This window comes from Sinocyclocheilus grahami, unplaced genomic scaffold (genome assembly GCF_001515645.1).
Source record: "Sinocyclocheilus grahami isolate Dianchi unplaced genomic scaffold, SAMN03320097.WGS_v1.1 scaffold403.1, whole genome shotgun sequence".
In the NCBI taxonomy this organism is placed as follows: Eukaryota; Metazoa; Chordata; class Actinopteri; order Cypriniformes; family Cyprinidae; genus Sinocyclocheilus; species Sinocyclocheilus grahami.
The window spans coordinates 129121-145472 of record NW_015505582.1 but is presented as its reverse complement, the minus strand read 5'-3'; the positions used below and the strand labels follow the sequence as shown (position 1 = coordinate 145472).

Here is a 16352-nt window from a genome sequence, read left to right as displayed (position 1 = left end):
AAACACAAATATGATTTTAATAAATACCACATACATCAAACCAAATATACGAACCAAAAATGGTTTTTCTAAGGCATCGCTGTGAAGAACCTTTTGAAGCACCTTTATTTTTAAGAGTGTAGATAAAATATAAAGCCAAGTGTCATTGGAAAACAAACAGCTTTTATTCAACTGATTTATTTGTATTTTTTTCGTTGTTGTATGAAATCAGTTCTATTCAAGTTGATACATTTGAATCATTTAAAGCCTAAATAGAAAATACAGGCCTGGTTTCACAGACAGGGCTTAGGTTAAACCAGGATTAAGCCACAGTTCAATTAGGACATTTAAGCATCTTTTATAAACCTGCCTTAGAAAATAACATTACTGGTGTGCATCCTGAGACAAAACATGTCCTTTCAGGAAAAACAGCCCAGACATGCATTTTAGTCTGGGATAGGCTTAAGCCTCGTCTGTGAAACCGGGGGAATAGTGTCTAATCAAAACTAAGCTTGGAAAAAATAAACTAAATAAATCCTGCACACTACTCAAACGCGCGCAATTGCAAAATTTTTACTAGCAATGTTTAAAGCCTGAGAAGGGTCAATTGAATAAATCAATTCTAATACAATTTTGTAGAGTAGAGCGCAACTGTTTCAGTTTATCCTTCAAAGCCTTACAAACATGTTTTGTAAAATGTTTAGTTTGAAAAGTGAGTTTGCCCTTTCTTTCCTTAAAATACATGCGCTTGATTTGAAATTTTTTATCTAATGTAATGCATTTTTAAATCTGAATTGAGTGTCCAAATGCAATTTGGGGTAATATTTTATTTTTTGGTATGATTTTAAATTTTATGTCGCATTTTTGTTTTTCAGCTAACATGCATTTTAAATGAATATTTATTAATTCATGCAGCACGAGCAGAGCTAATTTTTGTGCAAACTGTTCATAAAACCATTGTTATAAATATACTTTACATAAATATGGTTTTACTAAATTTACACAGAAATTCTTTCTCCTCTTGTTTTATGAATGAGGCCAAATGCATGTAAATAATAAATGTTATTTCTATGTGCATTACAAGAATTTAGTAACTTCGTATACTTAACCATTGCTGTCATTGCTATTTTATTTCACAGCATCAATTCATTAAGACTTTTCAAGATAACGTCACTCAAAAACCCTACACAATAAGATTAGGTATGTGCATTAATTTAAGGTGAACTTTGATTTTTTTGTTGACTTCATGTTATATTGTGTTAGACTGCTAGTATGTTTAAGACACAAAATATATTTGCCAGATGTTGTTTTATTTATATTGCATGCATGTTTATGTAGCTACAAATGCTTGGGAATCCTGAAATAAACCCTGAAACATTTTAATATAAAGATGTGGAGTTGAAACAGTAAAAGTGAAATGACTTGATTCAAATAAAAAGAATTTATTCAACTTACAAAGATAAAACTTTGACCATGACAGAACTACCTGTTCCTTCAGAAATATCAACCAGTGTTTTGGGGGTTTGCATTTTCACACACGCAGACAGATCAGGCTGTTCAATAAATACACATCAGACCATCGGTTGAACATTTAAAATACGTACAGTTGACATGGTGCCCAGCAAATCAGACAGAAACACAAATATGATTTTAATAAATACCACATACATCAAACCAAATATACGACTATTCCAGCAGTTATGATAAAATCAAAAAAGAAACTAAAAGCGTTATTTTGTTTGTACAAGCTATTGTCATAAATCATTTTTATATTTATATATATATATATATTTATTAATTTAAAACTATTTCCACTTTTTACTACTCGGCCACACAAAGCCAGACATTCATTAGTAAATAACAGTTTCCTCTAATAGAGCTTTTATCACGTGTAACATAAGAGTGTTATTGTTTCCCCAGATCTGAGTGCAAATATTTAGAATAGATAAAACATGAAAAAAAAATAAATACATAAACCACAAACCTATTCAGTGTTGCACTTTGTCCCAGACATCTAAAACATCCCGTGCATTCCTAAAATTTAATATAAATAAGAATTTGAAAAAGAACAAACGAAACTAAAACGAGCAAACAAACGAACAAATATTTTGTGCAAAAAAGTTCAAAGTGAGAATTTCAGGGCTTGAGAGATGAAAAGGTCAAACACGTCATTTCCAGGAGCAAGCATCGTCGTCTTGCGTGGAATGTTTAGCTGTTTGGCTGCTACGGAAACAAGCGTGTCAGCAGCGTGTGCGTGTGGAAGGGAGGGGGTGTGTCTCTGGGGCCACGGCGCAACCGCCGGGCTGCCAGGGTACTCTGCCATTTTTACACTCTGCAAATACATTAGCAGCGAAGGAGAAAATGAACAGTAAAAACATAATCCAACAACTGGACTTACACTGATATCAGAAGCACAGTGGTGGTTTTTAGATGCTACAATGGGCACAGAATGAAGACACACACACATACACACTTAAAAATGGAGCTTTGAGCACTTTTACAGAGCACGACCAATAACCTGGGAATGGAGTGCGATGATTCAAACAGCTCATGCATACGGCTTTCCTACCAACACGTTATCTGGATTCGTCTCCAGAAATTACAGTAGTCGATCGTTAGAATTGAGGGACCTCATGCGTGTTTTCCAACGTCTTTTGTGGGGCAGGGTGGTAAAGATATTCTGCAGCGCGAGATATTTGTTACAATTCACAGCTAAGGGAACGTGGAGGTGCCGATGAAAGCATTAGTGTTCTACGGCCGCTCCGGTGTTAGAGGATCTGGAATATACTGGCCGGAATGTTGTAGCGGTCGGGAAGGACCCTCATTTTCAGGGTCCCGTCGGCTCCGCAGGTGAAGATCCGGTTGCCTGGGCAGGTTTCGATTTTCATCACGCCGGCGCCGATGTTTCGGAATATGGACTGTTTAGCGTGCTCGGTGCTAAAGGAGTGCATGAGACCGTGACCCGCCAACTTCCAGACCTGAACCAGAACAGGAATGCAGTTATTAGAAATGATGCGCAAACATTTCTTTTTTTACACCAGAAGTTTAAAAAACAAAACCGAAAATAACGTTTTTTAAATCAATTAATCAATTCAATGTATTTAAGCAACATTCAAATAAAAAACTGAAATGTACAGACAAGAGAACAAAATCGTCATTTCCTAGTAAACTGTGGCACTAAATATCACTAAGAATATAGGAGAAGCCACTGAATATAATAATTTTCAATATGATATAAACTACTTGCACCTCAGAGCGAGCAGACTTAACACAATAAATGCTGTCAATGCTTTCGGAGGTGGATGCTGCTGTATGGGAACGCAGTCGAAATACTTTGATGACAGACTTTGCTCAGGCATTTCAGAATGACCATAACAACATATAGATGCTGTGAATGAGATCTGTCCGCTGCTTGTCAAGTTATCCCGTCTCATAGCGCAAAGTCACATGGCTTTTTTGATTTGCATGGAGGAATTTATTCGGTAAATGTGTTTCCATCGTAGTTTATGCGCATTTTTTCTTATCGGTTAAAAAGTTTATCCTACTCATTTTTAGAATTTATGCGCATCTTGGCGTTTCCATCCAGCGTTTTTTTAATGCGAAATTCCAAAATGCGCATAAAAATAGGTGGATGGAAACGCAGCTACTAACACAGTAAAAACACACCATAGGAGAAGCGCTAATTAAATATCACCACTGTTATGGCTTAAACCCATAATTCATTTTTTTGGTTGAATATTATTGATTGTCGAAAATTTCGGAGCATCACTATATATTAGTTATACTGTAGATATATAGCCAGGTTGATGGACTAACACATTGTTACCTATTTGAGATTATTGAATGCTGTTAGGTTAGTGACAGGTTAGAAGAAGTGAACTGCCTTGTGTCAGTTCCAAAAGCAAGCAGACTTGCATACTGCAAATACAGTAAAATATCGTGTGCATTTTTAAAAATATTTTGAAACCTTTCAGCAATTCAGCATACATCTCAATTGCTATCATTAAAGTGTATTTTGTACACTACTATTATATCTGCAATAGACCACCATGCTCTCTAGATACCGTTATAAGCATGAGGTGATCCAACACATTATCAAAATTGTTTATCATATACTATAGGTAAAAAGAAATGTCCTTAAAAACAAACACTGAAATGTTTTAGTATAGGCATGAACACTATTGGCATAGGCTGAATAGAACAATTCTAATTTCATTCAGGTTGTCTGACATTTTTTACACATCTTCCCAGTTTTTTTATCAAATGACAGATGAAAGTCTAATTTGACACACAGCCTTCAACAACAAAAAGATATGAGAAGCATTTCTCCTCCCATTTAAAAGCTGAAACTTTTTTTATCCTAAAAATGTGATCGCATTATTATTATTATTATTAATTACACACATTTAACAAATAATTACAAACAATTTTAGAGAATCTATTGATAGTGAGCAGTAGAAAAAACATCACAAAATGAACCGCTTGCTAGCTTGTCATTTGCTTGAAGATAAAAGGTGGATGTATTGCTTACTTGTTGCAGTTTTCACACATGCTAGTGAAGGAGGAGCTTTTAGCACTGACTTGGTGAGAAAAAATAAAAAATTCTGTCGTTTGGCGATACTTTAAATTCAGTCTAATTATTTCTTTTTTGGAGTTATCATATGGGAACGCAGTCGAAATACTTTGATGACAGACTTTGCTCAGGCATTTCAGAATGACCATAACAACATATAGATGCTGTGAATGAGATCTGTCCGCTGCTTGTCAAGTTATCCCGTCTCATAGCGCAAAGTCACATGGCTTTTTTGATTTGCATGGAGGAATTTATTCGGTAAATGTGTTTCCATCGTAGTTTATGCGCATTTTTTCTTATCGGTTAAAAAGTTTATCCTACTCATTTTTAGAATTTATGCGCATCTTGGCGTTTCCATCCAGCGTTTTTTTAATGCGAAATTCCAAAATGCGCATAAAAATAGGTGGATGGAAACGCAGCTACTAACACAGTAAAAACACACCATAGGAGAAGCGCTAATTAAATATCACCACTGTTATGGCTTAAACCCATAATTCATTTTTTTGGTTGAATATTATTGATTGTCGAAAATTTCGGAGCATCACTATATATTAGTTATACTGTAGATATATAGCCAGGTTGATGGACTAACACATTGTTACCTATTTGAGATTATTGAATGCTGTTAGGTTAGTGACAGGTTAGAAGAAGTGAACTGCCTTGTGTCAGTTCCAAAAGCAAGCAGACTTGCATACTGCAAATACAGTAAAATATCGTGTGCATTTTTAAAAATATTTTGAAACCTTTCAGCAATTCAGCATACATCTCAATTGCTATCATTAAAGTGTATTTTGTACACTACTATTATATCTGCAATAGACCACCATGCTCTCTAGATACCGTTATAAGCATGAGGTGATCCAACACATTATCAAAATTGTTTATCATATACTATAGGTAAAAAGAAATGTCCTTAAAAACAAACACTGAAATGTTTTAGTATAGGCATGAACACTATTGGCATAGGCTGAATAGAACAATTCTAATTTCATTCAGGTTGTCTGACATTTTTTACACATCTTCCCAGTTTTTTTATCAAATGACAGATGAAAGTCTAATTTGACACACAGCCTTCAACAACAAAAAGATATGAGAAGCATTTCTCCTCCCATTTAAAAGCTGAAACTTTTTTTATCCTAAAAATGTGATCGCATTATTATTATTATTATTAATTACACACATTTAACAAATAATTACAAACAATTTTAGAGAATCTATTGATAGTGAGCAGTAGAAAAAACATCACAAAATGAACCGCTTGCTAGCTTGTCATTTGCTTGAAGATAAAAGGTGGATGTATTGCTTACTTGTTGCAGTTTTCACACATGCTAGTGAAGGAGGAGCTTTTAGCACTGACTTGGTGAGAAAAAATAAAAAATTCTGTCGTTTGGCGATACTTTAAATTCAGTCTAATTATTTCTTTTTTGGAGTTATCAATATTTTTTTTTTAAATATGTTTTTTAATGTCACTTTGCTTTTTATGTTTTTAGCATAAATATCCACATAACAGCAACAGGAGATGTTTAAGATGAAGTGTGTCATTTTAGGGGAATATACCTTCATGTTCCCTTCGGCTGAGCCGGTGACGAAGAAGTCTTCAGTGGAGTCCATGGCCATCGCTTTGATGGCTGAATCATGTGCCTGGAATGTGTGGAGTAGCTGTCTCTGACGGATGTCAAAAATACAGACGAATCCCTTCCGGCCGCCCGTGATGATTAGCTGCTGTTTAGGAGCATATTGAAGAACCGTTGCGCCGTTCTCATGGCACTGGAACGCTGGATATAGAAAGATAGCAGAATAAAAGCAGACTTTTTTTGATCAAATTTAAGACTTTTTAAAAACTTTTTCTAAAATTAATATCACATTCAAACAGAACAAACCCATTCAATCTCAAAATAAATCATGCATCTCGGATTCTTTTACATATTCAACTGCAAAACAGGGTTAAACAAGTTAAATATGTTTAAAAATTGGTTTATGTACTAATATATTAACACACAAATTACTGGTCGATCGATATTTGATTTTGCTGATATGATAATGTTTAAAATAACAACAACAACAACAACAACAACACAAATCAATAAAAAGATTATTGTACAATATCAGTAAAATCTAAATATTTAATGTGTTAAAAGCTGGTCTTTGCCTTTCCCTTCTTTATTGTGATAGGGCAGCCAAAATGCCAATAATATCCAGAAAAAACGAAGAAGAAAAAACAAACTTATTTTGAAAATCTATGCTTTACTACTTGCACCTGCTCATTAAAAAAAAAAAAACGAGGGTGATAAAATATTGCACTCTTATGACATTCTACAACATTAAAGAAAAACAAACAAACGTAAAAAACAAAGTAAACATTGTCATAATTCATCAAAGTTAGAGCATAAACAATCTCTTATGGATAAATGGATGGTATTTACTGATTACAAACTGCTCTGAATATGCAAGCCCATAAATACGCAACAGTGCCGCTTTTTGACTTTGAACGTGCAGCGCTCACATTTCATTAAATAATCGCCTTTGAAGTTTAATAATCACATTAGGCCATACCACGATTCCCATTTTTTAGTCAACCTATTGAAGTGCTCTTAAAATAAATAAGACTATTGATATACCATTTATGATATTTAAGACTTTTATGACCTTAAACCTGATCAAACTGAATTTAAGACTTTTAAAGGACCCACAAGAACCCTGTAAAGCTTAAATGACGGTACATATAATTGTATATAACTAGCAATAAAAGTAATCTTCAACAAACATATTAATGGAAAATGGGCCCATTCTTGCTCTTGGAAATGTCTGTGGTACTATGTAGACATAGTATTAAAATATTCCATCCTCAGTCCATCCAGACCATTTATTAAAACTAAGCTTTAAAACAACACATTTAGAAATATTCATGATAATGTTGTCGCCACCATTAGAACATTAACATATGACTACCCACACATGAACACCCATTCAGTATTTAGATGAACGAATGAGTGTGGAAAATGTTCATGAAAAACTAAACTTTTTTTGTACAAACAATGACATCATAAGCTAACACAAATTAAATAAAAAATAAATTAATTAATATAAAAATGAAATAATACTAAATCACTTATTCAACATATTTTTATTATTTTTTAAAAACATCTTCCCTTAAGAGTCTGTGGACTCACCGTGTATCATAGAGTTACTTGGAGAGATCAGAGTGTCCCATAAACAAACATTCCTGTGGAAGAAAGCGAAACATTTCCTTAAAATCAATCCATAAAACCTGTTTCTATATGACAGTCAAATAAATAATTTAACTGACCTGCCATCGTTAGACTGTCCTGCTGTGGCAATCAGACTGGAGGACGTAATGAAGGCGAAATCACAGCAGCTTTTACTGTGACACTGCCAGCTCTGAGACGGACACGCAGAGATGCTTATTATTTCATATTATACAGTGACTCTGCATTATCAAACATGTATTTAATAGTAAAGTTCGTTTTTATCATCTGTTTGCAGATGCCACATGCTTTGATATTATATCTACTTCAATCACACTGTTCAGTCACACTATGAGGGCAGTTTGTGACCGTCAGTAATGGAAGGCCTGTGCGGTACAAAGATAAAGGTCTTACCAAATAAGGTTTGGGGTTTGAGGAGGTCTGATTGACTTGCCAGAGGCTCAAAAAGCCCTCGCCATCTGCAACACCACACTGCAGACAGACAGCACGAATATAGGAGATATTTAAAGGCACAGACAATATTTTCAGCTGTATATTGCATAATGATTCATATAAAGGACAGAAGACACAACAGGATGACCTTTTCTGAACAGATGTGCTACTGTACTGGACTTATTATATAACACCACAGACAACTGACATACTCGCTCTATTCTATGAAGTCAACAGCATATGAACAGACACAAAATGAGCCTGGAAATTATTATACACTACATAAGTAAAACTTACCAAAGGTCAAAAGCCTTTTCAATGCATAATTAACAACTTCTATTTTAATATGCTTTTGTGTTTTAAAATGTAATTTATTCCTGTGATGACAAAGCTGTATTTTCAGCAGTCTTCAGTGTCACGTGATCTTTCAGGATCTAACAGACTGATTTGGTGCTCAAGAAATCTTATTTTTTTTTAATTAATATGAATGGAAAAAACCACTTCATATTTCTGTAGAAAGTGTGATCATTTTTTTTCTCAGGATTCTTTGATTCATAAAAAGTTCAAACGAACAGTATTTTTTTTTTTTAAATATAAATATTTTTAACAATATAAATGTCCCAACTGTCAATTTTGAGCACTTTAATGCATCCTTGCTGAATTGAAAGTATTTATTTAAAAACTTACTGACCCAAATTTTTGAACAATGGTGTATGGCTTGGTTATCACGTGGTTATGAGGTTTAATGATTTTGGTAATGACTGCTTCAATACCTTGTTGCCCTGTGAGTTGAAATAGAGGCGTGTGACTCGAGCGTTTCCGGCCTGTCTGAAACAGATGAGCTGCTGTGGACGATTCCACTCAAACATCCTCACACTGCCGTCCTGAGCACCCGTCATATCTGAAAACATGTCAAAGAAGTCAAACAGGAGTTTCATCAAAACCCTACACAGTGTTTGTGTGTGAAATAAGAGACACTCACAGTACTGATAGATGGGATGAGATGTCATTCTCTTCACGTTATTCAGGTTCCTCTTCATGATCTGTCAGAAATCACACACACACACACACACACACACACACACACACACACACACAGTTAAACTCATGAAAGTCTGTTCTCTCAAACTCACACAACACACAACACTGAGATGCTTGCAGTTTCTTCATATTTTACAGTACAATATGCAGTACAATTTACAGTATTCTATAGTATGATTTAGTGAAAGCTTTGCTTGGACCGTTCATTTCAAACGACCCATAAAATATGTAAATCAATGACAGTATCTTTACCATCTGATCTCATCCCTGTACCATGGTACCAGATCTTTTGCTACTCGTTGTAGTAAAGCTAACTACACAATCAAAACGATAATTTGTCTGCAGCATGTAGAGCTTGGAAAACCCGTTTGAAAGTAGCTTCCCCAACTCCACAGTGTCATCTTTATCAGCCGTGAATGAGAACAAGAGTGGAGCTTGATGTGATGACGCAGGTCTGTACCTTGGGCCACTCGGAACGGTCTGCGGTATACTCCACTACCTCCAAACGCTCTTATCAGCTCGATACAGACTCATCAAGAGCTCTGTTGAGACCACGACTCACTGTTTGTGTTCTGCTGATAGCAGCCAAAATAAAACACTTCAGAAGCTGCTCTTCATCTTGACATCACTGAATTCAATGATGAACTGTCTTTAACTGAAAAATGAGTGTTTACTATTGTCATTTTGCATTATTGACACTATTTTCCTAATTAATGCTGTTCAGTTGCTTTGTCACAATCTGTATTGTTAAAAGCGCTATATAAATAAAGGTGACTTGACTTGACTTGACTTCATTTGCGGGTGCAGCTCTGTGGGAATGTGACCATCATGAACCGGATTCAATGTGTGCATATGCACAGTGGGGTCCAAAATCTGAGACCACTAGTAGTGTTTTCCTGAATTTAATACAATCCTGTACATTACAACTATTTCAGTAAAGTTTAATTAAGTTTAATTAAAAATGAACATGAATTTGAACGTTTCTTTGAGTATTTGGTTTGTTTCTTCTTCCTGTTATGACAGTAATACCGAAGCTGCATGAACAAAACCTGATGATCATGTTTTCCAGGATGATTTGAGAATCATCTAAAGAGCATCTTGTACCCCAGTGGAAGCAAGAATATCTGACCAACTGTACAAAAGATGGCCACAGATGTACAAATGTCACAAAATTGCTTATTTGATTAGTGAAAAAAAAAGAAAAAGATTGTCATTTAATAATTTAGCATTCCTTTAGCAAATGTGTCTAAAACTTAAAATGCTATTTTTATTCACAGGTTTTTTTAAAAATCCCTCATTTTTAATGTGTTCTGAGACATCATGACATAATACTGTTTCAATAAGCCTTTTATATATTTTGTCATTTTGTAGCAAAATACATTTTGTTTGTTTACCAGCTTACAAGGCTATTTCATAGTAAAAAACAAAACAAAAAAAGGTTAACATCTAATATTATAATACAACATGATTTTATATAATACATAGTTATTTCCATTAAAAATATATTTAAGATTTTATCTTAGATTAAAAAAATAAATAAATCTGGACTTTCATAGGTTTCAGTTGACTAAAATAACTTGTCAACTTGTCACATTTAATTGAATGCTGCATTTTATCATTCTCAAAAAAATTTTTTATGTAAACGTGTAAGTGGCATCACTTTCTAAAATATTAGAACGAGGTCAAAAAAAAAAATAAAACAATACATTTTCCCATTTTTTTTATACCTGTGATTTCATTTTACAAGTTGATATGCTAACTTTATTCACATTACAGAAAACAGTCTGACTAACTTACCACACTGGCACCCATGCTGGTCTGTCCGCTGCCCAGCCATGGCATGGAGGATGATGCTGCCATTTGTTGGGGGGCAAAGGGACCGGCACTAGTCTGGGCGATGTTGGTGTGAGACGAGCGGTAATCCACATCATCAGAGCTACACAGAGAATACAAGGAATTTCACAGTAATCAAATCTGTGAGCTGAATGATTCAAACACACACAGACAGGTGACAAACCTGCGAGACTCCTTGTCAAATTCCTCTCCGATCCAGGTGTAAGGCTGAGCTGCGAGCAGTGAGGACACGTCCACTTCCTGGACATCATGAGTAGACGCCAGCACTATTTCATTAGTGTTAGCCTTAGAGAATGAACACAAACACAAATTAAAAAGGATGTTAAAACATTATTATTATTATTTTGAAATAAAGAGTTTACTGCAGTATGTAGAATTTAAAAGAACATTGCATTGTTGACAGAAAAAAAGTCACATCTGTGTATAAGTCGCATTTTAATACATTCAGAAACAAATGTAAAACAATAAATGCAGTATTTTTTTTTAAATCTTGCATGTTTATTTATTACAATGTACAAAACAATCATTCTGGACACTTCAACTAGTACCACAGGCCTACTATTGACACTGAAGTCCTCCGGTTTCATTTTACAGTAAATACAGTCGATAATTGAAGCTGATAGCAGTTGCGTTTGATTAAAACTAATGTGATATGAGATGTGAAAGAAGCGCTGGCCTCAAATACCCGGATGAGCTGTGGGATATCAGAGTGAATCAGACAATTTAAGATTCGATCAGAACAGTGTTGAAACAACACAAAGAGCCAAATTCCACAAAGAGGCCCCGAACAACATGGACGGCCGTCAGATACCCTGGGGAGCCAGCAAACCTAACTAGCAGATTTAAACAGCTTGCAACGTTAAATCAAAAGAACACTTATTGATAATTCCAACTCAGGAAGGAGATTGTCAAATTTGGGCCGAGTAACCCAATATTAATGGTCGAAAAGACAACACATCATGACCATCACGAGTAAAACCATGAGGAAAATCATGAGTTAAGACTTCCCGGGATTGGTTTTCCCTCACTCAGGACAAAGACCAGACTTAGACTCCTTCTAGACCTTTTGTTGCTCACAGAACACATCCTCACACTCACAGAACGGCACAGAGACTGTCTTTTACATATATAAATGCATCAAAATGATGCTAAAATTACTTCTAAATGAATATCAGTCCCTTGCATAACTCCATATCATGTATGTAACCCACACATTTGACTATTATGTTCTAATAACTCATACAGTATCTAACAGAAGCGACCGAGTAACCCAATATTAATGGTCGAAAAGACAACACATCATGACCATCACGAGTAAAACCATGAGGAAAATCATGAGTTAAGACTTCCCGGGAATCTTTTCATGTCACTCAGGACAAAGACCAGACTTAGACTCCTTCTAGACCTTTTGTTGCTCACAGAACACATCCTCACACTCACAGAACGGCACAGAGACTGTCTTTTACATATATAAATGCATCAAAATGATGCTAAAATTACTTCTAAATGAATATCAGTCCCTTGCATAACTCCATATCATGTATGTAACCCACACATTTGACTATTATGTTCTAATAACTCATACAGTATCTAACAGAAGCGAGTACACCCCTCACATTTTTGTAAATATTTTATTATATCTTTTCATGTGACAACACTGAAGAAATGACACTTTGCTACAATGTAAAACAGTGAGTGTACAGCTTGTATAACAGTGTACATTTGCTGTCCCCTCAAAATAACTCAACACACAGTCATTAATGTCTAAACGGCTGGCCACAAAAATGAGTACACCCCTAAGTGAAAATGTTCAAATTGGGCCCAAAGTGTCAATATTTTGTGTGGCCACCATTATTTTCCAGCACTGCCTTAACCCTCTTGGGCATGGCGTTCACCAGAGCTTGCTCTGCTTCAGTATGTCACAGTACATGTTGGCATTCATGGTTCCCTTTATGAACTGTAGCTCCCCAGTGCCGGCAGCACTCAGCCCCAGACCATGACAATCCCACCACCATGCTTGACTGTAGGCAAGACACACTTGTCTTTGTACTCCTCACCTGGTTGCCACCACACACGCTTGACACCATCTGAACCAAATAAGTTTATCTTGGTCTCATTAGACCACAGGACATGGTTCCAGTAATCCATGTCCTTAGTCGGCTTATCTTCAGCAAATTGTTTGCGGGCTTTCTTGTGCATCATCTTTAGAAGAGGCTTCCTTCTGGGACGACAGCCATGCAGACCAATTTGATGCAGTGTGTGGCATATGGTCTGAGCACTGACAGGCTGACCCCCCACCCCTTCAACCTCTGCAGCAATGCTGGCAGCACACATACGTCTATTTCCCAAACACAATCTCTGGATATGACGCTGAGCACGTGCACTCAACTTCTTTGGTCGACCATGGCGAGGCCTGGAGTGGCACCTGTCCTGTTAAACTGCTGTATGGTCTTGGCCACCGTGCTGCAGCTCAGTTTCAGGGTCTTGGCAATCTTCTTATAGCCTACGCCATCTTTATGTAGAGCAACAATTATTTTTTTCAGATCCTCAGAGAGTTTTTTTGCCACGAGGTGACATGTTGAACTTCCAGTGACCAGTATGACAGAGTGAGAGTGATAACACCAAATTTAACACACCTGCTCCCCATTCACACCTGAGACCTTGTAACACTAATGAGTCACATGACACCGGGGAGAGAAAATGGCTAATTGGGCCCAATTTGGACATTTTCACTTAGGGGTGTACTCACTTTTGTGGCCAGCGGTTTAGACATTAATGGCTGTGTGTTGAGTTATTTTGAGGGGACAGCAAATTTACATTGTTATACAAGCTGTACACTCACTGCTTTACATTGTAGCAGTGTCATTTCTTCAGTGTTGTCACATGAAAAGGTATAATAAAATATTTACAAAAATGTGAGGGGTGTACTCACTTCTGTGAGATACTGTATATGTCCTTTGAATAACTATTATATTCGAGTTTGGTATGTGTGTTTGAAAATTCTTATTCCTATCAGTCAATTCATGTAAACTGTATCATATTCTTATTATAGAAATCATGGTTAAATTATACTCTGCAAGAGTGGGAAAATTCAGACCATGTGACTAACAAGATAACACGATGTATGTATGAGGAGAAACATAGCAATACCCTAAGCTAAGACAATGTCTAATTGGTCAAGACACCATTTGGGATGTGTCCAACACAGAGTTTAAAAACTCAGGACACAAACACATTTTGCTTTTGCCACTGCTTTTTTTTTTTATGTCCTTTGAATAACTATTATATTCGAGTTTGGTATGTGTGTTTGAAAATTCTTCCTTAAAACTTTTCTATCAGTCAATTCATGTAAACTGTATCATATTCTTATTATAGAAATCATGGTTAAATTATACTCTGCAAGAGTGGGAAAATTCAGACCATGTGACTAACAAGATAACACGATGTATGTATGAGGAGAAACATAGCAATACCCTAAGCTAAGACAATGTCTAATTGGTCAAGACACCATTTGGGATGTGTCCAACACAGAGTTTAAAAACTCAGGACACAAACACATTTTGCTTTTGCCACTGCTTTTTTTTTTTTGCCTTTTTGACACTGCTTTTGCTTTTAAGCTTTGCATTCTTCAAGCGCTCTTTCAGCGGGCTTCCTGGCCTGCTTGCCTGCTGCTCCTCTACTATCATGTGGAGATAAAGCCATCTAGTCTCATCACACCCTTCTTTCTTTCTTTCTTTTTTACTTTAGTTTCTTTTCTTTTCCCTTGATAGTTTCGTGTTTTGAGTTAAGTGTTGCCATAAAGACATGTCTTTGAATCCGACCTCATCTGTGCCCGCTGCCAAAACTTCAACCAGCCCAAGATTCCACACCCATCCTTCAGCCAATGCCCAACGGTTGGCTTCCCCAAGACGTCACTCCAGATGCTACTAGACCTCCAGTGAATCAACAACCTGGGAAACCCCACACAACAACAAGGGGAATCTCCTAACACAGGCAATGCCTCCAGATTCTAAACTGGTGCATTTAATATAAAGTATCATAGCCTCATTGAAAACTCAATGTGAGGGTTAATCTAATAATTGATGGTTGTTCAGGTCTAAGCAATTGCACATATTGCTAAAAACTGGGGATTTCACATGTTCACTTACAACTTCTTCCCTTACTTTCTCTGTTTCTGCAACTTGTGTGAATGTGTGAGTGCATGTGTTTGTGTTAGATTAGTTTATGTCTTATAATTGTCCAACAAAGTCTTGTTTTGTATTGAAAAGTGAAGTGTCATGTTTTTTTGTGCTTACAAGTTAATGTCTTAAACTGCCGATCTACTTACTGTGTGTGTTTTCACTATACTTTTGGATATTCATATCCGTTGCAGAGTTGATGCTATATGGCCCGTTCAGTGTAACGCTGGCCGACTCAGTTGATCAGCCATAGAACAGTGATTCTGTCAAAATTCCCTATAAAAATTAAAATGAATTCCATTTGAGCTAAATTTACCTGTTTTCCTGACAGACCGGTGTGTTATTTGGCATTGCTACTGATGACGGCTGTTATCAGGTAATAACACACCTCACAATGTCGCGAATGACCAATCAGAATCAAGTATTTATAAGTAGTATCAAGTAACTGCTTGAGGTTTCTACAAACCCATCACTTTATCACCGTCCAGTTAGGCTCATCAACCATAACTCCTTCAAAAACAACTAGAAACCATGGAGTTGTGATTGATAATAAGCTGAATTTCTCAGACCACATTGCTAAAACTGCCTGGTCCTGCAGATTTGCTTTATACAACATTAGGAAGATCATGCCCTTTCTTTCAGAACATGCAACACATCTCCTTGTTCAAGCTCTTGTTCTATCCAGGCTGGACTATTGCAATGCTCTCTTGGCAGGTCTTCCAGCCACTTCTATCAAACCTCTACAATTAATCCAAAATGCCGCTGCAAGATTAATCTTTAATGAGCCGAAAAGAACGCATGTCACACCTCTGTTCATCAATTTGCACTGGCTACCAGTAGCTGCTCGCATAAAATTCAAGGCATTAATGTTTGCCTACAAAACCACCACTGGCTCTGCACCCATTTACCTAAATTCATTACAGAGTTATGTGCCCTCTAGAAGCAAGTGAACGGCGTATTATTGTGCCATCTCAAAGAGGCACAAAATCACTTTCAAGGACTTTTACATTAACTGTTCCCTCCTGGTGGAACGATATCACTTATTGGGGTCGCTTCAACCTGCTGACA

At 36.3% G+C, this 16352-nt stretch overlaps 1 protein-coding gene across 1 annotated transcript in view; it reads right to left on the bottom strand.

Annotated features, from left to right (window-relative positions):
• Positions 1–1401: 1401 nt before the first annotated feature.
• Positions 1402–16352, bottom strand: part of LOC107550623 (dmX-like protein 2) — a 78680-nt gene continuing 63729 nt past the window's right edge. Inside the window, exons 28-36 of the mRNA XM_016231950.1 lie at positions 11270–11391; positions 11050–11188; positions 9194–9254; positions 8985–9112; positions 8173–8250; positions 7860–7951; positions 7723–7775; positions 6110–6327; positions 1402–2957 (exon numbers count right to left, since the gene is read on the bottom strand). Coding sequence (XP_016087436.1) covers positions 2748–2957; positions 6110–6327; positions 7723–7775; positions 7860–7951; positions 8173–8250; positions 8985–9112; positions 9194–9254; positions 11050–11188; positions 11270–11391 — 1101 coding nt within the window. The 3' untranslated portion in view covers positions 1402–2747. The remainder of the gene's footprint in view (positions 2958–6109; positions 6328–7722; positions 7776–7859; positions 7952–8172; positions 8251–8984; positions 9113–9193; positions 9255–11049; positions 11189–11269; positions 11392–16352) is intronic.